We start from the raw sequence: 24,739 nt of genomic DNA on the forward strand, positions 1-24,739 counted from the left end.
GAACTTTAGTAGATCACTGTCGCGTACGCTGAGTTTTAGTATATCACAGTCGCGTACACTGAGTTTTAGTATATCACTGTCGCGCACGCTGAGTTTTAGTATATCACTGTCGCGTACGCTGAGTTTTAGTATATCACTGTCGCGTACGCTGAGTTTTAGTAGATCACTGTCGCGTACGCTGAGTTTTAGTAGATCACTGTCGCGTACGCTGAGTTTTAGTATATCACTGTCGCGCACGCTGAGTTTTAGTATATCACTGTCGCGCACGCTGAGTTTTAGTATATCACTGTCGCGTACGCTGAGTTTTAGTATATCACTGTCGCGTACGCTGAGTTTTAGTATATCACGGTCGCGTACGCTGAGTTTTAGTATATCACGGTCGCGTACGCTGAGTTTTAGTATATCACTGTCGCGCACACTGAGTTTTAGTATAACACTGTCGCGCACACTGAGTTTTAGTATATCACTGTCGCGTACGCTGAGTTTTAGTATATCACGGTCGCGTACGCTGAGTTTTAGTATATCACTGTCACGTACGCTGAGTTTTAGTATATCACTGTCGCGTACGCTGAGTCAGAGTTTTAGTATATCACTGTCACGTACGCTGAGTTTTAGTATATCACGGTCGCGTACGCTGAGTTTTAGTATATCACTGTCGCGTACGCTGAGTTTAAGTATATCACTGTCGCGTACACTGAGTTTTAGTATATCACTGTCGCGTACGCTGAGTTTTAGTATATCACTGTCGCGTACGCTGAGTTTTAGTAGATCACTGTCGCGTACGCTGAGTTTTAGTATATCACTGTCGCGTACGCTGAGTTTTAGTATATCACTGTCGCGTACGCTGAGTTTTAGTATATCACGGTCGCGTACGCTGAGTTTTAGTATATCACGGTCGCGCACACTGAGTTTTAGTATATCACTGTCGAGTACACTGAGTTTTAGTATATCACTGTCGCGTACACTGAGTTTTAGTATATCACTGTCGAGTACACTGAGTTTTAGTATATCACGGTCGCGTACGCTGAGTTTTAGTATATCACTGTCGTGCACGCTGAGTTTTAGTATATCACTGTCGCGTACGCTGAGTTTTAGTATATCACTGTCGCGTACGCTGAGTTTTAGTATATCACTGTCGCGTACGCTGAGTTTTAGTATATTACGGTCGCGTACGCTGAGTTTTAGTATATCACTGTCGCGCACGCTGAGTTTTAGTATATCACTGTCGCGTACGCTGAGTTTTAGTATATTACGGTCGCGTACGCTGAGTTTTAGTATATCACAGTCGCGCACACTGAGTTTTAGTATATCACTGTCGCGCACGCTGAGTTTTAGTATATCACTGTCGCGTACGCTGAGTTTTAGTATATCACGGTCGCGTACGCTGAGTTTTAGTATATCACTGTCGTGCACGCTGAGTTTTAGTATATCACTGTCGCGTACGCTGAGTTTTAGTATATTACGGTCGCGTACGCTGAGTTTTAGTATATCACAGTCGCGCACACTGAGTTTTAGTATATCACTGTCGCGCACGCTGAGTTTTAGTATATCACTGTCGCGTACGCTGAGTTTTAGTATATCACGGTCGCGTACGCTGAGTTTTAGTATATTACGGTCGCGTACGCTGAGTTTTAGTATATCACAGTCGCGCACACTGAGTTTTAGTATATCACTGTCGCGCACGCTGAGTTTTAGTATATCACTGTCGCGTACGCTGAGTTTTAGTATATCACGGTCGCGTACGCTGAGTTTTAGTATATCACTGTCGCGTACGCTGAGTTTTAGTATATTACGGTCGCGTACGCTGAGTTTTAGTATATCACAGTCGCGCACACTGAGTTTTAGTATATCACTGTCGCGCACGCTGAGTTTTAGTATATCACTGTCGCGTACGCTGAGTTTTAGTATATCACGGTCGCGTACGCTGAGTTTTAGTATATCACTGTCGTGCACGCTGAGTTTTAGTATATCACTGTCGCGTACGCTGAGTTTTAGTATATCACGGTCGCGTACGCTGAGTTTTAGTATATCACAGTCGCGCACGCTGAGTTTTAGTATATCACTGTCGCGCACGCTGAGTTTTAGTATATCACTGTCGCGTACGCAGAGTTTTAGTATATCACTGTCACGTACGCTGAGTTTTAGTATATCACGGTCGCGTACGCTGAGTTTTAGTATATCACTGTCGCGTACGCTGAGTTTAAGTATATCACTGTCGCGTACGCTGAGTTTTAGTATATCACTGTCGCGTACGCTGAGTTTTAGTATATCACTGTCGCGTACGCTGAGTTTTAGTATATCACTGTCGCGTACACTGAGTTTTAGTATATCACTGTCGCGTACGCTGAGTTTTAGTATATCACGGTCGCGCACACTGAGTTTTAGTATATCACTGTCGAGTACACTGAGTTTTAGTATATCACTGTCGCGTACACTGAGTTTTAGTATATCACTGTCGCGTACACTGAGTTTTAGTATATCACGGTCGCGTACGCTGAGTTTTAGTATATCACTGTCGTGCACACTGAGTTTTAGTATATCACGGTCGCGTACGCTGAGTTTTAGTATATCACGGTCGCGTACGCTGAGTTTTAGTATATCACTGTCTTGCACACTGAGTTTTAGTATATCACTGTCGTGCACACTGAGTTTTAGTATATCACGGTCGCGTACACTGAGTTTTAGTATATCACGGTCGCGTACGCTGAGTTTTAGTATATCACAGTCGCGTACGCTGAGTTTTAGTATATTACGGTCGCGTACGCTGAGTTTTAGTATATCACAGTCGCGCACACTGAGTTTTAGTATATCACTGTCGCGCACGCTGAGTTTTAGTATATCACTGTCGCGTACGCTGAGTTTTAGTATATCACTGTCGCGTACGCTGAGTTTTAGTATATTACGGTCGCGTACGCTGAGTTTTAGTATATCACAGTCGCGCACACTGAGTTTTAGTATATCACTGTCGCGCACGCTGAGTTTTAGTATATCACTGTCGCGTACGCTGAGTTTTAGTATATCACGGTCGCGTACGCTGAGTTTTAGTATATCACTGTCGTGCACGCTGAGTTTTAGTATATCACTGTCGCGTACGCTGAGTTTTAGTATATCACGGTCGCGTACGCTGAGTTTTAGTATATCACAGTCGCGCACGCTGAGTTTTAGTATATCACTGTCGCGCACGCTGAGTTTTAGTATATCACTGTCGCGTACGCAGAGTTTTAGTATATCACTGTCACGTACGCTGAGTTTTAGTATATCACGGTCGCGTACGCTGAGTTTTAGTATATCACTGTCGCGTACGCTGAGTTTAAGTATATCACTGTCGCGTACGCTGAGTTTTAGTATATCACTGTCGCGTACGCTGAGTTTTAGTATATCACTGTCGCGTACGCTGAGTTTTAGTATATCACTGTCGCGTACACTGAGTTTTAGTATATCACTGTCGCGTACGCTGAGTTTTAGTATATCACGGTCGCGCACACTGAGTTTTAGTATATCACTGTCGAGTACACTGAGTTTTAGTATATCACTGTCGCGTACACTGAGTTTTAGTATATCACTGTCGCGTACACTGAGTTTTAGTATATCACGGTCGCGTACGCTGAGTTTTAGTATATCACTGTCGTGCACACTGAGTTTTAGTATATCACGGTCGCGTACGCTGAGTTTTAGTATATCACGGTCGCGTACGCTGAGTTTTAGTATATCACTGTCTTGCACACTGAGTTTTAGTATATCACTGTCGTGCACACTGAGTTTTAGTATATCACGGTCGCGTACACTGAGTTTTAGTATATCACGGTCGCGTACGCTGAGTTTTAGTATATCACAGTCGCGTACGCTGAGTTTTAGTAGATCACTGTCGCGTACGCTGAGTTTTAGTATATCACTGTCGCGTACGCTGAGTTTTAGTATATCACAGTCGCGCACACTGAGTTTTAGTATATCACTGTCGCGCACACTGAGTTTTAGTATATCACGGTCGCGTACACTGAGTTTTAGTATATCACAGTCGCTTACACATATCACAGTCGCGTACGCTGAGTTTTAGTATATCACAGTCGCGTACGCTGAGTTTTAGTATATCACTGTCGCGTACACTGAGTTTTAGTATATCACAGTCGCGTACGCTGAGTTTTAGTATATCACTGTCGCGCACACTGAGTTTTAGTATATCACAGTCGCGCACACTGAGTTTTAGTATATCACTGTCGCGCACGCTGAGTTTTAGTATATCACGGTCGCGTACGCTGAGTTTTAGTATATCACAGTCGCGCACACTGAGTTTTAGTATATCACTGTCGCGCACACTGAGTTTTAGTATATCACGGTCGCGTACACTGAGTTTTAGTATATCACAGTCGCTTACACATATCACAGTCGCGTACGCTGAGTTTTAGTATATCACAGTCGCGTACGCTGAGTTTTAGTATATCACTGTCGCGTACACTGAGTTTTAGTATATCACAGTCGCGCACACTGAGTTTTAGTATATCACTGTCGCGCACGCTGAGTTTTAGTATATCACGGTCGCGTACGCTGAGTTTTAGTATATCACAGTCGCGCACACTGAGTTTTAGTATATCACTGTCGCGCACACTGAGTTTTAGTATATCACGGTCGCGTACACTGAGTTTTAGTATATCACAGTCGCTTACACATATCACAGTCGCGTACGCTGAGTTTTAGTATATCACAGTCGCGTACGCTGAGTTTTAGTATATCACTATCGCGTACACTGAGTTTTAGTATATCACAGTCGCGTACGCTGAGTTTTAGTATATCACTGTCGCGTACACTGAGTTTTAGTATATCACAGTCGCGTACGCTGAGTTTTAGTATATCACTGTCGCGTACACTGAGTTTTAGTATATCACAGTCGCGTACACTGAGTTTTAGTATATCACTGTCGCGTACACTGAGTTTTAGTATATCACAGTCGCTTACACATATCACAGTCGCGTACGCTGAGTTTTAGTATATCACAGTCGCGTACGCTGAGTTTTAGTATATCACTGTCGCGTACACTGAGTTTTAGTATATCACAGTCGCTTACACATATCACAGTCTCGTACACTGAGTTTTAGTATATCACTGTCGCGTACACTGAGTTTTAGTATATCACTGTCGCGTACACTGAGTTTTAGTATATCACAGTCGCGTACACTGAGTTTTAGTATATCACTGTCGCGTACACTGAGTTTTAGTATATCACAGTCGCGTACACTGAGTTTTAGTATATCACTGTCGCGTACACTGAGTTTTAGTATATCACAGTCGCTTACACATATCACAGTCGCGTACGCTGAGTTTTAGTATATCACAGTCGCGTACGCTGAGTTTTAGTATATCACAGTCGCTTACACATATCACAGTCTCGTACACTGAGTTTTAGTATATCACTGTAGCGTACACTGAGTTTTAGTATATCACTGTCGCGTACACTGAGTTTTAGTATATCACAGTCGCGTACACTGAGTTTTAGTATATCACTGTCGCGTACACTGAGTTTTAGTATATCACAGTCGCGTACACTGAGTTTTAGTATATCACTGTCGCGTACACTGAGTTTTAGTATATCACTGTCGCGCACACTGAGTTTTAGTATATCACTGTCGCGTACACTGAGTTTTAGTATATCACAGTCGCTTACACATATCACTGTCGAGTACGCTGAGTTTTAGTATATCACTGTCGCGTATGCTGAGTTTTAGTATATCACTGTCGAGTACGCTGAGTTTTAGTATATCACTGTCGCGTACACTGAGTTTTAGTATATCACTGTCGCGTACGCTGAGTTTTAGTATATCACAGTCACGCACACTGAGTTTTAGTATATCACTGTCGCGTACGCTGAGTTTTAGTATATCACAGTCACGCACACTGAGTTTTAGTATATCACTGTCGCGTACGCTGAGTTTTAGTATATCACAGTCACGCACACTGAGTTTTAGTATATCACAGTCGCGCACACTGAGTTTTAGTATATCACTGTCGCGTACGCTGAGTTGGATGTTCGTGTAACGTTTTTTAAATGTAACTACTTGATTTAGAATGTTCACAGAACATTCAAAAGTAACATTCTCATCATGTTTGAACTGAAGAATGATGAAATGGAATGTTCGCATAAACAAACATTTAAAAAAAGTTCAGAGAACATTCAGAAATAATGGTTTTATATTAACATTATCAAAACATTTTTGTTGGCTGGGGTTCCCGTTGTCACTAACTCTGTCTGCGTCTCTTCCTGCCACAGGGTTCAGTCTCGATGTGATGACTCAGTGTTCTGTGATTAAGGTGATGTGCTTCTGGCTGCTGTCCAGTGATGATTCCCAGCCTCATGGCTCAGCCAATGAGTGAGTCCCACTGTCTAGCCACGCCCCCCTGGGAGCTGCATCAGCAGCACTCAAGGAGAGTGAGTGTGGGTGTGTGTGTGTGAGAGAGTGGGTGTGTGTAAGTGAGTGAGTCAGAGAGAGTGTGTGTGTGTGAGAGTGTGGGTGTGTGTGTGAGTGTATGTGTGTGTGTGAGAGTGTGGGCGTGTTTGAGTGAGTCAGAGAGAGTGGGTGTGTGAGAGTGTGGGTGTGTGTGTGTGTGTATAATAAGAGGGTAAGTCAGAGCTCCATTCATGCACTCTGCTGCTCATTCAGTTTTCTGCGGTACTTCCGTCATTACCATCATTCATAAATCACATTAACTGAGACACACATACGGGAAGAACTGAACCGCTACTGTACTTACTGGTTTAGATGCGCAGAACTGTGAATATGATCCGCTTTATTTGGCTGAATTCGATCTGATCTAATGCTCTCAACAATGAATATTAAACAATGACTAATTATAAGTAGATCCGCACCAGGGTTATTACTGTTAACTATTAACTAATAAAAAAAAGTTAAAAATTTTCTGATAAATACAAATAAATAAATAAATGTATAGGCATTTTTATTTATTAAAAATGACAAAACAGCATAATTAATAAAACCTAAACTAAAATTAAAGTTAACTAGACAATACAAAAATAAAATCTAATTCAAATTATTAACAAAATTATAATAGTATATCAATGATACAAAAAATAACACTAATTTGTACTGAAATAACTAAAACAAATTTAACCACAAATAATAAATAAAAATGTATTAAAACTATATAGACATTAATTTTTTTTATTACTAAAACTTTAATGGTGAAAACAGAAAATATAAAAAATACACTCTAATTCAAACTAATAAAATAGTAACATATCCTCAATAAACAAAAAATAAAATAGTATATCAGTGATACTAAAATAAAACTAATCCATATTAAAACAAACTATAGCTAAATTAACTAACATTAAAAATGAATAAAAACAATATAGACATTTAAAAAAAAAACTAAAATTACATTACAATTTGTAAAAATTACAAAAACAACAAAATTACCAATACTTTAACTATTAAAACAGAAAATATAAAAATAAAATCTAATTCAAAATATTAACAAAAACTACAATAGTATATTAATGATACTAAAATAATAGATTTCTACAAAATCATCCATTCATAAAGTTCAATTAACTTTGTTTTATGCCATATTTACTAATATTTGCCTGAAAATATTTGGATTTTGGAGCTGAAAGAAGGGGAAATTAAATATTTGGACTAATTTCATGAGGATTTAAATGATTAATTCACCCTAAAATGAAAATCAACTCAACAATTATTTACTTAATATTTACCCCTTCTTTCTTTTATGACCACAAAAGGAGAATTTTTACAAAAATAGTCCACATAATGGCAGTGAATAACGAGCAGCATCAAGCTTTTAAAAACCACGCAAAAGAATGATCACATGTGACATGTGTCGTATATTCCACGTGTTCTGGGGTTTATGAATTATGATATGAACTAATGTATTATTTAATGAAAATCCTGAGCTTGTCTGTTGGTCTTAGGGTGAACTGTCCCTTTAAGCTTTAATGCATGTAGAAGATGACACTCACAGCACTGAGTTCCCGGCACAGACAGCGGCCGCTCCTGAACCTCCTGATATGAATACTGCAACACAAATCACACACACATGCAACACATGACGAGAAACACCGCCACAACGTACAATACAACAGTTATCGTTCACACTTGGAAAGGAACGTAATTATGTTGTACACCAAGACACCTTCTTTTAGACAGCTTTAAATTTAAAGGTAATCCCAGAATGCATTGTGATGAGTTCAAAAAATTTTTGCTAAAGAAATGTTGATTCTTATTATTCGCTTAATCCTAAAAACAAAAAGTATTTTTTTAATGTTGTTAGCAACTCAATTGTGAGTCAAATCTCTCGTGTGTTTCATGTGAGCAGCAGTTTATGAGTTACTGCTTTAAAATGAGTCACTAATGATGTTAGCTTAACAGAGATTTTATTAATATTTTGAATTATATTTTATTTTATATTTTCATTTCAATTTTAGTTAACGTTTTTGTTGTGTTTTGTCATTTTTATTTCTGAGATACTATTGCAGTTTTTATTTATATTTAGAATTCTTTTTTATTTTATATTTTCAGTTTTCATTTAAATTTTAGTTAAAGTTTTTGTGTCTTGTCATTTTTATTACCAAGATACTATTGCAGTTTTTACTAATATTTTGAATAATTAAAAAAATATATATTTTCAGTTTTCATTTTAATTTTACTTCAAGTTTTTGTTGTGTTTTGTCATTTTTGTTACTGAGATACTATTCTAGGCTTTATTAATATTTTGAACTAGATTAGATTACATTTTTAGTTTTTATTTTAGTTAAAGTTTTTGTAATTTTGTTGTGTTTTGTCATTTTATTATTAGCTTATGTCTATAGTTTTTTATTTTTATTTTCAGTTTTAGTTAAACCAAATGAATAAAATAGCTGAAATAAAATCAGTTTAATATTTTATATATATTTTATTTCAGAATTTATAAATGTAATATGCACGTGCACGCTGTCACCGAGTTTACACAGAGATGATATCAGTATTGTTTTCAAAACTCCTTATTTGATTTAGCAAAAGTGTAAAGATACTATTGATCTACAGATACTATTGATCTACAGATAGTATTGATCTACAGATACTATTGATCTAAAAGTGAAACTTAAATGTTCATTCGAAGGCTTTTTGGACAGACTCACGTCCTGGTCTCGCATGGCGTTGAGCTGCTCCAGTTTCTTTGCCCAGTATCGAGCCTCTTCTTCCGGGATGTCTGCGGGAGAAGGATTAAAAATCAAAATATCCTCAACATTGAGGCGGACTGTGCAATTCGGAGGTCCGTTTCAAAGAAAAAGTCGGAAATGGGGAAAAAAGACAATCAAAAACATATTACACAATGCGCCTGCAATTAGTTTTATTTAAAATGTTATCTCAAATTTATACAATTATACAATATACAATCACAGCCGAAAATAAAAACAGCCTGTCTTGATGAGTGATTCATTGAATCATTCAGTCAAATGATTCATTCGAAGCGACTGATTCATTCAGAGACAAAGCAGAAGTGACTGAGTGAGTCGTTGAGTCATTCATTAGAACGATTCGTTCAGTGACGAAACTGAAACTGTTTAACTGAGACTAAAATGTAAGTCACCTAATAGCCTATTACCTTATTGTTTATTGAATTGTTTTATAAAATCAATATGACATTTGCATGTTACAAACGTGCGGATATTTGGGAAAACGGCACTTGGGATTTTTGGAAGTATTTTTATTAATTTTGGTGGTCTTTTTGCCCCAAGCCCCATTAATTCAACAGGGCTCACTCGCACATGAATATGATGTTTTAATGATAAACACAATTTTCTTTTTTCTATTTTGTTGATGCATTTCCTTTATTAAAACAGAAAGTTAGAACTTACATAATAGCTTTAATTTACAGCAAAATAACCTTCAATTTACAGTACATCACAGCCCTGAAAAAACATGATTTGCTTCTTGCTATTGTCTGTGTATGTGACTGGTGATATTTAGTCCATTATTTTAAATAAAATAGATAAATGGAAAGTAAAAAATAAAAAAAAAAATACTACTTTTGTTTAGTAAGGATGCATTAAATTAATTTGTTTATAATGTTCCAAAAGATTCTATCTCAAATAAATGCTGTTCTTTTGAACTTTCTATTCATCAAAGAATTCTAAAACATTTTCTATCAAATTTTCCACATAAATATAAAACTGTTTTCGACATTGATAAAAATGAAGAAATGTTTCTGAAGACTGGAGTGATGATGCTAAAAATCATCTTTGAGTCACGGGAATAAATTATATTTTAAAATATATTCAAATAGAGAAAGAGTTTTAATTTTAATTTGTAATAATATTTCACAATATTCCTGTTTTTACTGCATTTTTGCAGCTTTGGTGAGAATAAGAGACTTATTTCAAAAACATAATTAAAAAAACTTACGGACCTCAAACTTTTGAATGGTAAAAGACACTATCATATAGACAAGCTCAAAGCTAGCAAAGTCACACAACCGCAGTTTTTCTTCCACAGTAAATAATCTGTCAGTGTCAGTAAATAATCTGTATTTCTGTGGTTACAGCAGTGATAGTTATGAGTTATGAGTTATGAGTATGATCTCACCCAGCGGCAGTTCGAAGCGCGTGTCCAGAAGCAAACGGTGGAAAGTCGGATCTTTGGTGCCACAGATTTCATTATCCGCCATTATGACCTGAGAATCTAGAGTCAGCCATTCCCCCGGTCCTTCCTGAAACACACACACACACACACACACACACACACACACACACACACACACACACACACACACACACACACACACAAACTGTATTTACACACAGGTTATGTCCCAAATTACATTACACTATGCACTTTTATACTACGCTAAAGCAACTGGAGCTTCTAATGCCAGTTGCAGTGATGCAATGACTTTACCAATCAGCGATTGGCTCTTTTATTTTGAAGGCGGGGCTTATTCCGCCATATTGCGCGTTGTAGTTTCTCCATAGCAATATGAGTGCACCGTTTTTGTATATATATAATATGAGGGCCACCGTTTTTGTATATATATAAAGTCTTTGACTACGCACTATGAACCATACTGTGAATGACATTTAGACGGCTCAGTTGTGTCCACGTGTTTACACACTTCGTTTAACTGTCGGGTATTTAAGTGCATCATCTGGGTATTTCAAGTGGACTTCATATTGTAGGAATTTTTTATGTTTTAGTGAATGTTTTAGTGTGAAAACATTAATCACACTATTTGTACTGAAAAATGGCATACAATAGTGCATAAGCATGTGGATTGGGACACACCTACAGCCTCCTCAGGCTTATTAATATAATATAATATAATATATTAAAAAAAAAAAACAATAACTATTATTATTAATTATTATTAATAATAATTATTATTATTATTTTAAAAAGTAATAATTATCATTATTTTATAGTCATTTACAAACAAAGTTTTTTGCCGAATTGTACAGCCCTACAAAACAAGCACAGTTCTTGTTTGTTTTAAAATGCATTTTAAATCGTTTTTGCTATTTTTACCAGAAAAAAAATATATATATATATATTTTTGCTCCAGCAGGTGAAAACGATGCATCCTTCATTTAAGGAATCATAAAATAATTCACCACTGCTTCGCTTTTATATTTCATCACTACTCAATTATTACTTTCACTATTTAATAACAAATGCACAAAAATATTTCCATAAAACGTCCTTCAGTCAATGCTTAGAAAACACAACGAATGCCTGAACGGCTTCAAATCAAATAAATAAAACACCCGAATGTCACAGGTCGAGACAAGAACATACTCATTCATTATTGACAGCAGATGATATATTATTCATGCCACGTTATGAAAGCATGAGGAAAAACTCGGGTTATATATAAAATGGGGCATAAAAGCAGCAAATGGAAGCGTCTCAATAAAACCGCTGACTTTAAATACTGCAAGCGTTGGCTTACGTAACAGGAGAGGAAGAGCAGAAGCGCACAGACGCATAGAGAGGCCATAAATCCAGCAGCGATTCCTGCGTTTGCACCAGATCTAATCAACAACTGAGACGTAACGTGACCTTCACTTCCCCTTATCTGACATCACACCAACTATCATCTGCTTTAGATTTCATTTAAAGTCTGATCTCTCCACAGAGCTCCTGTATTGCTCATATGTTGCTTATAGGATCTGTCTGCAAGGTTTCTTCCACAATATCATAAGAGAAATAAAAAACTGGCATCTAATTTAGGAGATTGAGTTTACTGGGTTAATTCTTCTCTCTGAGACGTTAGATTTACAAAACATTATTCTTATTAATGACCATATTCTTCTTAATTTCTTACTTTAAAAAAGCCAGTAGCTTTAAAGGGGTGGTGTAATGCCCTTTTCACAAGATGTAAAATAAGTCTCTGATGTCCCCAGAGTGTGTGTGTGAAGTTTTAGCTCAAAATACCCCACAGATATTTTTATATAGCATGTTAAAATCGTCACTTTTTGAGGGTGAGCAAAAACACACCGTTTTTGTGTCTGTCCCTTTAAATGCAAATGAGCTGCTGCTCCCGGCACAGGGGGCGGAGCTTCAAGAGCTTGTGTTCTTTTACCTCACACACACATGCACTGAACATTTCAAAAACTTTTAGCCTTTTATGTTCAAACCGGAGTCAGAAAGATGGAGAGACTCTAGAAGAAGTGACAACATGTAGACTGAATGGTTAGTTGATGAATTTATGAAGCTTAAGTGCAGTGCCGCTGCTAGCCATTTTGGTGCCCTAAGCATAATTCCTTTATGATGCCCCCCACCCCGACCCCGAGAAAAAAAACGTTTGTTTTTGCCAGTTTGACTTTTTATTACCAAACATATAACTCAATACCAATAACACAATGGCAGCACCACAGTATAAAATTTAAGAACACTAAAAAGAGAAAGTAAAATCTTCACAGCTTTGCTGACTTTGTAAACATATGTAGAATAGCCAACACACACTACACATTTGAAAGTGCAAACTTTTTTTCAGTAAACAGAATAGCAAAATAAAAAAAAACTATCAAAATAATCCAGACATGTTTTTCCCAAATTCAATGTCACTTTGAATAAATTACATTTATTAGACAAAATATTCAAACAAAGAATCTCATACGAGAAAAAAATTATAAACATTTAAAACTGAAAGCATGGCAGCCAAGGAGTTCTCCCCCTTTATTCCTTATTTATCAACTATTTGATAAATATAATATAATATAAAAGCATAATAGAATGAGGTGCAATAATGCACACAATTAAACAGTATTGTTTGCTTTACATCATTCATATTGACATTTTATATTTGTTTATATATTTAACAGGAATTGTTAGCCTACCATGTGCACTGCACTGACTGCTAACGTTAACTGTTACTGAGAAAGTATTAACCACCGTCACGTCAAAATAAACCATAAACTACTGCTCAATATCTAAAGAAAGATAGTAAAGAAAGTAACAGCTAGCTGGCGTCAGTTATTTGTAAAACGGGTAGTGTTTAACAGTAAAATCTCAATTTAGCTTGCACCGAAGTTATAAGTTATAATTACATAGTTTGCTAACATTAACGTCAGCAAGTTCGAGGCGCGTTAGCAGCAGCACATTTCCCTTATTTAAGAATGATTAAACATGGACTTACCTGCAAGTGATGCACGGGCATCATCTCGCAGTTTCTTCTTCTTTCTTTTCTCATCCTAACTTCTGCTGTCTTTTAGGGGCCATTTCCAAAAAAGTTGCCTACTGTCTGTCTGTCAAACTTCGTTCGCGTTCGTCCTTCGTAAAGGCGCCTGCGCGAACAAACGGCACGGACCATCCAAAGCGGGGGGCGGTACTTTCTAGACTTGAGCAATTAAATGATCTTGTTCCCCCTTTTTTGTTACATATACATGGCTAAAATGTGCCTAATAATATTTCTATATTATTAGCTAATGAAATAATATCGGCATTATATATATTTTTTAATTAGGCTATTTTTGGTGCCCCCTCAGCACTTGGTGCCCTACGCACAGCGCGTGGTGGGAGCGGCGGCGCTGCTTAAGTGTAGTTATCTTCTAGTCACTGATTAGCATATTCTGTCTTGATAATCTATAAATCGTGTTCCGAGGGCGGGGTTTATGTAAATTCTAGGGTTGGTGATGTCACTAACCCGGTAGGAAGCTCGTGTAGTTCCAACCAGCAACATTACACACTAATTAAAGTTAAAAAAGTGAAATCATAATCAACCATCCCTTTAAAATGAGATGTAGATCTTATAAACCTTCGTCACCACAGGAGAATACAACAATATGTTTCTAAATATGCAAACTGTTCATTGCGATTTCAAAAAATAAGTTTAAACCCTCACAGTTTGCATGTTCTTTTTATCAATATCCTATTGATTCACATTAGCTTCACATTAGGTTCAATATCCTAATGATTTTTGGCATAAAAGAAAAATCGATAATTTTGACCCATATAATGTATTGTTGGCTATTGCCACAAATATACCCGTGTGACATGTGACTGGTGACGTGATCCAGGGTCATGTATTGCCATCATTTAACCCCACCCACCTCATTTGATTGGCGGATATTCTGCAGTGGGATCCACACGTAGCCGACCATGGTGTCCCAGATCAGCCCTTTATTCCACACCTCCACCGTGAGACCCAGATCCAGGCGATTTATCTCACTAGACAGAAAGAGAGAGGGAATAAAAAGACAGAGCAAGCATTAGATGAAGATTAATGCAGGTGTCAGAGCACTACACTCTTAGAAAACAGGTTCAATGGGGTTACATAGAATCCTCTGTGCTAGAAAGTTATATATAGGAATTGTCTTTAAATGACTGCATAATAATTTCATGTTTTAATAGGTTATTTCAATGTATTCTAGTAGTAGAGTATCTTTACAAGCTGCGTAATTAATAAAATTGAATTAAAACAAAAAAATTATTAAAACAAAAGTTAAATTGAAACTAAATCCATAGAATTGTCCCATGATGGGAAACCCTTAAAGGCTCTAAAGTGATGTTTGGAGGGGATATTTGTTTTTAATGACCCTAAAAGTTTAATTAAACCATCAAGATATGAGGAAAATATTATTTAAATATTTAAAGGGGTCATGAAATAAGAAATCGAATTTGCCTTCCTCTTTTGACATACAAGAGGTCTTTGTACCATTAAAACGTCATAGCTTTAAATGTCCTCCTCATTATAAACAAAGCATTTAATCAAGCTCCAAAAACAGCTCGTTTTGATATTGGGTGACGTGACATCACATGGTCATTTGCATATGCCCGCCTCCAGAGCAAGACATGGATGAATAGTTTTACATCATCTCACCATAGGCCCCGCCCACTGGCGTTCAGTATCTTAACAGCTGACATTTGCTTACAGCCCCGCCTCCACTCACTCACTCAGCTCAGAGATCCACTGGTTGACGATCACACGTTGATCTGATTGGTTACAAGGTAGTTTGTGACGTCAGAAACACCAGCGATTTCAAAGCGTGTTTTTGAGACTGTCTTTGGTTCACTGCAGTTTTAAGGAGGAAATACTCAGCAATGCTGTCGACTTATGAACTTACACATGCTTTGTCTTAAAGCAGATTAAAAACACCACATAGACACATAAACAACATTAAAAGCTGGATTTTCACCACAGGGAGACTTTAAGATATAATATTTGAATAAAGGGTACACTTTTGGCCACTACTGTATATATGAAGCGCCTGACAGAACCATTTAAGGTTATATATAGAATATGTCCTTCACAGAGTGAACTGCTAAACGAGTGTATAAAGGGAAAAGGAAAATTAACAAAGGATGAATGAAATTTCATAAAGACAATGAGATGTTCTGGTGTAAAGTAAAAGGCTTTTACTCAACATGAAGCCGAACGCTAACCGAGAGCTGTGTGGGTGAAGAGCTCGTCTGGAATCAAGATTTGATGTTTATCGAGAGGCATTTGCATTTGTTGTTCATCTGGGCTGATTGTTGGCACCACACTGAGAGGATTTCACTAAACTGCTTTACATAATTACATCACTGCAAAATGGAAACAAATAGGAAACAAAACATGGCCAGGAGAAATATGCCTCATATCTAATTTGCAGAACAGCAGGAAACATTGTTAGAAAGAAAACCACGAGAGGAGAAAAGACAATACTAGACATTTACATTTCTGAGTGGTTTCAAGTATTTCAAGTATTATTTCTTATGTGGTAAAATGTGTTTTTAAGCAATAAAAATGCATTTTTTTCTTTTATAAGCCACATTTCTCAAGATTTAAAAAGAAACTTTACCACATGTCTCACTTCATAATAACTTTGTTTCAAAGTTCATAATAAATGATGTTTTTAATGTGCTTTAAGACAAACCATGTGTAAATTCATAGGTCGACAGCATTGCTGAGTATTTCCTCCTTAAAACTGCAGTGAACCAAAGACAGTCTCAAAAACACGCTTTGAAATCGCTGGTGTTTCTGACGTCACAAACTACCTTGTAACCAATCAGATCAACGTGTGATCGTCAACCAGTGGATCTCTGAGCTGAGTGAGTGAGTGGAGGCGGGGCTCGTTTGCATATTCATAGAACCGTGCATACTAAATGAGGCAAGGGTGTCGAGTTTCAAGGGATACAATTATTGACTACAGGGAGACTTTAAGTAATAAATGTAATATTTAAAGCTATATAAAGCTATACTAATAAGCAATAATATTTCAGTTACCGTATATAAAGCTTGACATATCACTAGAACCGTAGCATTGCTCATTTTCATCACTTAAGGCAAGATACTACAGGTGATTATTTAAATGTAACTTTAAATATGCAAATGTGGCATTCTATTTCTAAACATGCACTAATTTGCATATATTTCCAGAACAGAAATCTGAACACTGTTTGTTTTTGTCGACATATTATAGTTAAAGGTTTTTTCAGAGGATGTTGCATTTTACTGTTTAAAACATTCATCACAGCATACTGTTTCATTTTTAAAATATAATAGTTTACAGTATACATGTACAGTATTCAGTATAATATTCTATTCTGAACACGTAGTGGAGAGCAGAGATTCTCTGCAGAGCAGCGTTACGCAAGGACAGCCGTTCTGCACCAGCGCAGACGCTTATCAATGAACGAGAGAGAGAGATATGAATGAACGTGCTGGCGAAAGAGGGAGATAAAGTGAAGATGACAGCGATAGAGCGAAGCAATCAAACAGGAGATACTGAGCGAGTGAAAGGAGGAAAGGAGAACAGACTAGACCGCATGAAGGCGTGACTTCATACTCACAGGAAAGAAATGTAATGGACAGCAAATGGAGATGTTTCAGACTTTCTCTCCACTAGACTCTCAAATCTCAGATTTGCCAAGATGCCAAAAGGTCTCATCAAATTTACCCAAGATCAAATGATCTGAGCGTTAGAGCTTATTAATTTATATTTATAGAATGAGGTAATTTGGTGTAAAGAAGTTATAAAAGTGATGCATATCTGATGTGTTTTGGACCATGTTTTGATGTGTACAGAGTTTACCCTCTGGAGCTCTTCGGTCATTTTTTACCGAAAGATTTTACTTTTATTTTTTAGAATTTTTTACTTAATCAGAAGGGTATGAAACTTGGTAAAGGTTTTGGCACCTGTTATGTGAACACACACAAAAATCATGGTACTGAAAAAATAATTACACTTGTATTGTTCGCAGTCAAACATGAGCTCATTGGAAATGAATGGGAGATGAATTTCATCTAGTGGAAGCGTTCGGTACTGCAGCCAAACACAATATTGGCCCTGTCCCAAATGGCGCACTTCATGAGGACTTTCGGTCTCGTGGACTTAAATTGCGCGTGCCATGGGCCATCCCATTCGGCATTTTAACGCTCTGAAGTGTGCTCAGCAGCGCCCCCTTTGTACCCTTTGTCTTCCACGAAGCCCGCATAGATGCAGGCTCCACACACTCTAACTACCCAGGAATCCTTGCGAAAGGCCAATCAGACAACGGATGGGAGGAGATTTCGCTCACGGATAATTGTTGACATGCTGAGAAGAAAATATTACGGTTTTTATGACCTAGGTGTACATTTTACCAGTTGTTACCTACAGTTTATACAAACATTATGGTCATCGACCAGTGGTTGATGTCTCAAACATAATAATAGCGCATTGAATAATACGATCGCATTATGATTCATTAAATAAATAGAACCGAATATCAGGGCTTTACTGAGTCATATATAAACACAGTATGAATATTGAAACCTGTAAATTCATCTGAAACTCATGCACATTTTCATTATGTGTTAAAATTGTAATCTTAGTTCAAATGGAACATTATGTATTATTATGTAAAACTGTATACATCATTTAAATAAGAATGTCTAATGCCCTGCACAATATCAAAATATAGAAGTGTAAAATTAGGCTGTAGTTGACATGGAGATAAGACGTCAGAGCGCAAAAATGTGATTTCTCCTGTCCAACAACAACCAGACCGTTATTTCCGATTGAGTCTGTCTCAAAAATACCTCTCAATGCGCCCTTGTGGACTCGAGCCAAGGGCCCTATAGGTCTGCACTACATGACGTCACCACAGTGTGGACTCTGAGGAAGTCCACAGGTCCGGAGTGTGCCATTTGGGACAGGGACATTACTAAAAGCTCTTTTTTTTTTATTGAGGTTGAGATATCAACATCAAAATTGCAATACAACTTGTTTAGATTCATGGCTTTGATTTTCCCACAGTTTTAGAGTAAACATGTTTTGGAAAATATATTTCATATAAAAAATTTAAATCCAACCCACATTTTTCATAACATTAAACGTATAATTCTATAATTAAGTTATTTTTTTCACTTTAGCAATAATCTGCCAGATGTCCTCTTTAAAAAAGAGATTAATCTTCTGTTGCTCCAAAGCATTCAAGGTTCATCGAAAATGTTCAGGTCTATGCTAAAAAATTGAATAATGGATTATAACTACTGCATAAATATAATTTAGTAGCACAAAATCCTTAAAAATACAAAATATTAAATAAAAAACAATATTGATCTAAAATATCGTACAATCTTTTCATTGAAATATCAGTCATTACGGCAGTTGAAGCAGCTTCACAGTATTAAACATGAAAAACAGTGTCAAAGTCACTTTCAATTAGAATTACAACTTCAAATTTCTACTATAAAGCGTCTTTCCAGTGTGCTCGTGTTTTTACTCGCATCAGACTCGCTTCCACATCAAAGGAGGCGGAGTCTCGTGGCCACGCCCACTTATTACATCATTGCATTGGACCAATGGGAGTTCAAAGGTGTTTACCAGCCCAAGCTTTGACAGCCGTTTCGAACTCCCGAAACGAACTCCTAAGGACTTTGTTTTAGCCTGATTTAGTTGGAAATGAGACATAGATGAAGAGGAAAGCAGGACAGAAGTGTGAAGGACTCACAACATGAAGTCTTGCTCCCAGCTGGGCTGGCTGCCCCGGACGGCGATGGTCGTGCTCTTCACATTCTGAACCTTCAGAGTCACATACGTGTTGAATTTCTCTGCATGAGCAAAAGGAATAAGAAATATCAATCATAAAATTCATATACAGTGTTTCTGATATTTTAAACTCAGCTTTAAACTCAAGAGTTCAGCCTAACCCAGTAATGGTGTTGTTTGGTATCAGAGGCAGAAAAAGAAAATAAAGATAAAAACATGCTGTGGCTTTTGCAACCTTTATAGCTAGAAGGAGAATTATTCTGGAGTGGAAGTCGCCTAATGCACCTGATCTTCGTGGCTTAGTGACCTAATGATGTTTCTAAAAACTGAAAAAAAAAAAAAATTCTAAGGGATAAACCAGAACATTTATATGGATTATGGTATAACTATTTTGAAGTCCTCCTCCCTCTTTGAAGACACCTGAGAAAAAACCTAATCCCCACTTTTTTCACAATTCAGTGTTATTGTTGCATGCTATCTATCTATCTATCTATCTATCTATCTATCTATCTATCTATCTATCTATCTATCTATCTATCTATCTATCTATCTATCTATCTAATCTATCTATCTATCTATCTATCTAATCTATCGATCTATCTATCTATCTATCTATCTATCTATCTATCTATCTATCTATCTATCTATCTATCTATCTATCTATCTATCTATCTATCTATCTATCTATCTATCTATCTAATCTATCGATCTATCTATCTATCTATCTATCCATCCATCCATCCATCCATCCATCCATCCATCTATATCTATCCATCCATCCATCCATCCATCCATCCATCCATCCATCCATCTATCTATCTATCTATCTATCTATCCATCCATCCATCCATCCATCCATCCATCCATCCATCCATCCATCCATCCATCTATATATCTATCTATCCATCCATCCATCCACCCACCCACCCACCCACCCACCCACCCACCCACCCATCCATCCATCCATCCATCCATCCATCCATCCATCCATCCATCCATCCATCCATCCATCCATCCATCCATCTATCTATCTATCTATCTATCTATCTATCTATCTATCTATCTTTCCATCCATCTGAGAAATCATGAGTGATGTTGGTTTGCTCACCCTGGGGTCCGTCATACTTCGCCTTCTTCACTGTGGATAACAAACAGAGGAGTAACGGTTAGCATCAGACAAATAATGAGCAAATAAAACAGAACGAAATGAGAAGAAAGACAGAGTTCATCTCGAACACAATGAAACTAGATTTTGGTGTTTGTATGTTCAAAACTGTGTGTTTAACAGAGAAACTTCCCGCTGTGAGAGTAAAACTATTCATAGATGTGTATATTCAGAAGAAGACGAGGTCGTGTGTTATAGATTAGCAGAAGTCTCTCTGCACAGTGATGACGTGTGTGTCTGCATTATTGATGCCCGCTGTAGCACATGGCATGCAATGCAGAGGAACATTAATATTCAAACCCACTCCGTACCCTCATCCAACCCACCCAAAGCTCATCTTCTCCTCGCCCGCAGAACGCCCATTAAAACAGGAAGAGAGTGTGTTTTAAAGCCATGAGTCAGCCGGACTCCACACACACACACACACACACACACACACACACACACACACACACACACACACACACACACACACACACACACACACACACACGGAGAGAGACACACACAGATACACACACACACACACACACACACACACACACATGGAGAGAGACACACACAAAGACACAGAGACACAGAGATACAGACACACACACACACACACACACACACACACACACACACACACACACACACACACACACAGAGAGAGACACACACACACACACACACACACACACACACACACACACACACACGAAGAGAGACACACACAGATACACACACAGACATACAGACACACACACACACACACACACAGAAATACAGACAGACACACACACACACACACACACACACACACACACACACACACACACACACACACACACACAGAGAGAGAGACACACACACAAAGACACACAGAGATACAGACACACACAGAGACACACACACACACACACACACACACACACACACACACACACACATAGGGAGAGACACACACACTGCTGGTCCTCTATAAACTCTTTGTGTGGTTTTCATCTTCACTCTTATCTAAAGTGAGTTGCATTCTGGGTAATCATTCCTATAGTGCTGTTGCGGTGTCTGTGCTGCAGTGATTCTGATTCCGGCCAATAAAACCATTTGAACAGATTAGAGCCTAGAGGAGCGCGCCGGCATCCGTCTAATGTCACTGTAGTTACTCAAGAGAGCGAGATATGGCATCAGATAAGGATGAAGATCGAGCAGATGTTGTGACACTGATCAATATATTATGTTCCGGGTCAATCTGACCCACAGCACACAGAAACACTGATTAAACTAAGAGGTTTGCCAGTCGCCTCGGTTAACTAAAGACCCCATATAGACCAGCTCTGGGTAACACACTTCTAGTCAAAATAACCTTGAATTTGGTTACATGTCGCTTTAGCCAAAATAACTTGCGAGATATATGATATTCCATCATGTAAGCAAAGTAAACGGTGATTACAAGGTGTTTGGTTTCATGTCGTCACTCATTTCTTTATCTAATTGATGACTAGTCTATTCTTGGGCTCTGGTTTAGACTATTACATTTTGCCTTGCCTAGGCTGTGTTTGGACGGCTATTAGACGTCTTTTAAACGCAAAATTGCTTGCTGGGTTTTCTTGAAATTGTGTAACTATTTCTCATTTAGGGTCATGAACATGCCTGCAAAGTGTTGTGGGATTTGTACGAAATTTCTATCACAATTGTGATTAATGGGTCAATTTGACCCGCAAATTTCATGGTTTAAAGGCAGGTGCACCAACCCACAATAAAAAAAATAATATAGATTTCTGTTATGTTAGTTTCTCAACTACCAACTGAGGGGATTTAAATTCCCAATGATGCATTTGACACTTTTAGTCGAAGGATATACGCTGCGCTGAAGTTGTAATACAGTGTAAATATTAATCAGTTCACGCATGTGAGTTTTGAGGGAATCGAACACATAATCTTGCTGTTTTTTTAGCACCATGCTCTACTGTTTGAACTTCAGGTAAGAACTGTGCAAAAATGTAAAAAACAGTAAAATAAAAAAATGCTGTTTATAATATTCATGGTGTGAAAAACAAATATTTAAAAAATAGTTGAATACAGTTTTAGAATACAGATTTTTTTGTAACTTCTTTGTAGTTTTTAACTGATTTTTATTTATATATTTATTTTGTCAATTGTATTGAAACTAATTAGGACACAGAGATGCACCGATATGAACATTTTGGCCTATAACAATAACCAATAATTCTTTATATTTGAAAGCTGATAACGATATATTGGCCGATAAATCTAAATCCAAGTTTTTATATCATTTTTGAGAGGAATCGCGTTCAATCGCGTTCAATCGTACATCGGAAAAGCGTTCAAAAGGCGGCGAGAACTCCACCGGCAGAAGGGCTTCCGATCCGACATTCAGGTGTCTCTGTTTCTGCTGGACAGGCGGGTAAACCCAGTTTGGTTTTTCTAAATGGTTCATGACTGTTTCAGGAAGCACGGAAGGGCGGGGGAGGGGTCGGGATGAGGAGGGTGGGGTCGGGATGAGGAGGGAGGGTCGAGCTAGCCTCTGTTTTGTTTGACAATACTTTGAGCGTCAACACGAAGTGACATCACCCAGCATCGCTTAGAGCAGCTTTAACGTAATGCAGGAGTTAGGAGACTATTCAGTCAGTTCAACACTCAATGAAAGGAAAACACAGACAACGAAACGTCAGAGCATGAGGAGAAAAGAAAGAAAGTCAACAGGGAATAGTTGGAATATTCCAAACCTGTGTGACTTCCTTTCTTCTGAAAAAACACAAAAGGAGATTTTTCAAACAATAAATGCATTCAGTGACCAGAGGCTGTCAAGAACAAAACAGCACTAGAAAAGTCCATAAGACTGATATAAAATATTAAGGAAGCCGTTCAGTAGCATGGAGTAAGGATTGGACCAACATTTGAGCCTTGGGACACAAGAATCATCATCCAAACACAATAAATGCTGGTCTTTCCAGCAGGAAAAGAAAAGAGACTTCAATTCAACTTCAACCATCAGCAAATTCCTCAGTGTAAAACACTGAATGCTTTTATCAGACTCGTTTGATGTTTGTTTCTTGGGTTCTGAGGCATCGTGTCTCTTTTCAGGGTTTTCCTCCGCAGGGCTTCCAGTGTCTCTGATGAATCCGGATGCTTCTTTCTGTCCTATTAGATCATCAGCAGATAATGTCATTTATCAGACTCTCTTTTCCACATTTCCTTTCATTTCATCCCTCAGAAACAAAAAGAGTTTTCACAGTTACAAATACACACATTCATTCATATACTCTAAGAAAGAGTGCTAGATGGATGGATGGATGGATGGATGGATGGATGGATGGATGGATGGATGGATGGATGGATGGATGGATGGATGGATGGATGGATGGATGGATGGATGGATGGATGGATGGATGGATGGATGGATGGATGGATGGATGGATAGATAGATAGATAGATAGATAGATAGATAGATATCCCCAGATGAATATAAAAATAGATCCTCTAGTCTGATTCAGCTTCTTTATATCTGCACAGTCGACAGAAATATGATCTGCCCATTTAGGCAGAGCAGCATACGAGCAAAGACTGAAGAACTGAAGAAGAACTGATGAAGGACTGGGATAAACTGAAAGAAATCTTAGCCGTGCAGCTCCACCTCAGACTGAATTAAAGGGAGGTGTGCAGATCCATCATATGGTGTTTCAGTGAGTGCAGTTAAAACAGACCAGAGTAATATATCAATACAGAGGCCAGATCAATGAAGAGGACGCTGGATCCCAGAACCCCGGAAACTAGTGCTTAATAATAGCTCAAAATCATAAATCACTGCCAATATAAATAATTCAGAGTTGGATCTGTTGCCCACAAACAACACATCGTAATCAATGACTCCCAGGCCCCATTTATTCGACAGTCGAGAGGAAAACAACCAGCTGACTGTGAGGAAGAAAATGAAGCAAAGAAGTTGAAAACTATTCACAGATGCAGCGCTGCTGTTTGATGAACACATCTAGTGTATAAGTGTGTGTCAAGTCAAGTCAAGTCAACTTTATTTATATAGCGCTTTTCACAATACAGATTGTATCAAAGCAGCTTCACAGTATTAAATAAAATAGTACATCAGTGTATGT

General features: G+C 37.8%; 1 protein-coding gene across 1 annotated transcript in view; it reads right to left on the minus strand.

Moving 5' to 3' along the window:
• The window catches only part of LOC308696688 (protein unc-13 homolog A), a gene marked incomplete at both ends in the record, with an annotated part of 91,595 nt that overhangs the window by 55,328 nt on the left and 11,528 nt on the right, over window positions 1-24,739 (minus strand). The window contains 6 exons of the mRNA XM_081375584.1: window positions 7,988-8,042; window positions 9,146-9,216; window positions 10,593-10,716; window positions 14,555-14,672; window positions 19,422-19,521; window positions 20,568-20,597. Of these exons, the coding sequence (XP_081231710.1) occupies window positions 7,988-8,042; window positions 9,146-9,216; window positions 10,593-10,716; window positions 14,555-14,672; window positions 19,422-19,521; window positions 20,568-20,597 (498 nt within the window). The remainder of the gene's footprint in view (window positions 1-7,987; window positions 8,043-9,145; window positions 9,217-10,592; window positions 10,717-14,554; window positions 14,673-19,421; window positions 19,522-20,567; window positions 20,598-24,739) is intronic.

Source organism: Scardinius erythrophthalmus (assembly GCF_964197995.2).
Source record: "Scardinius erythrophthalmus genome assembly, chromosome: 9".
NCBI lineage: Eukaryota > Metazoa > Chordata > Actinopteri > Cypriniformes > Leuciscidae > Scardinius > Scardinius erythrophthalmus.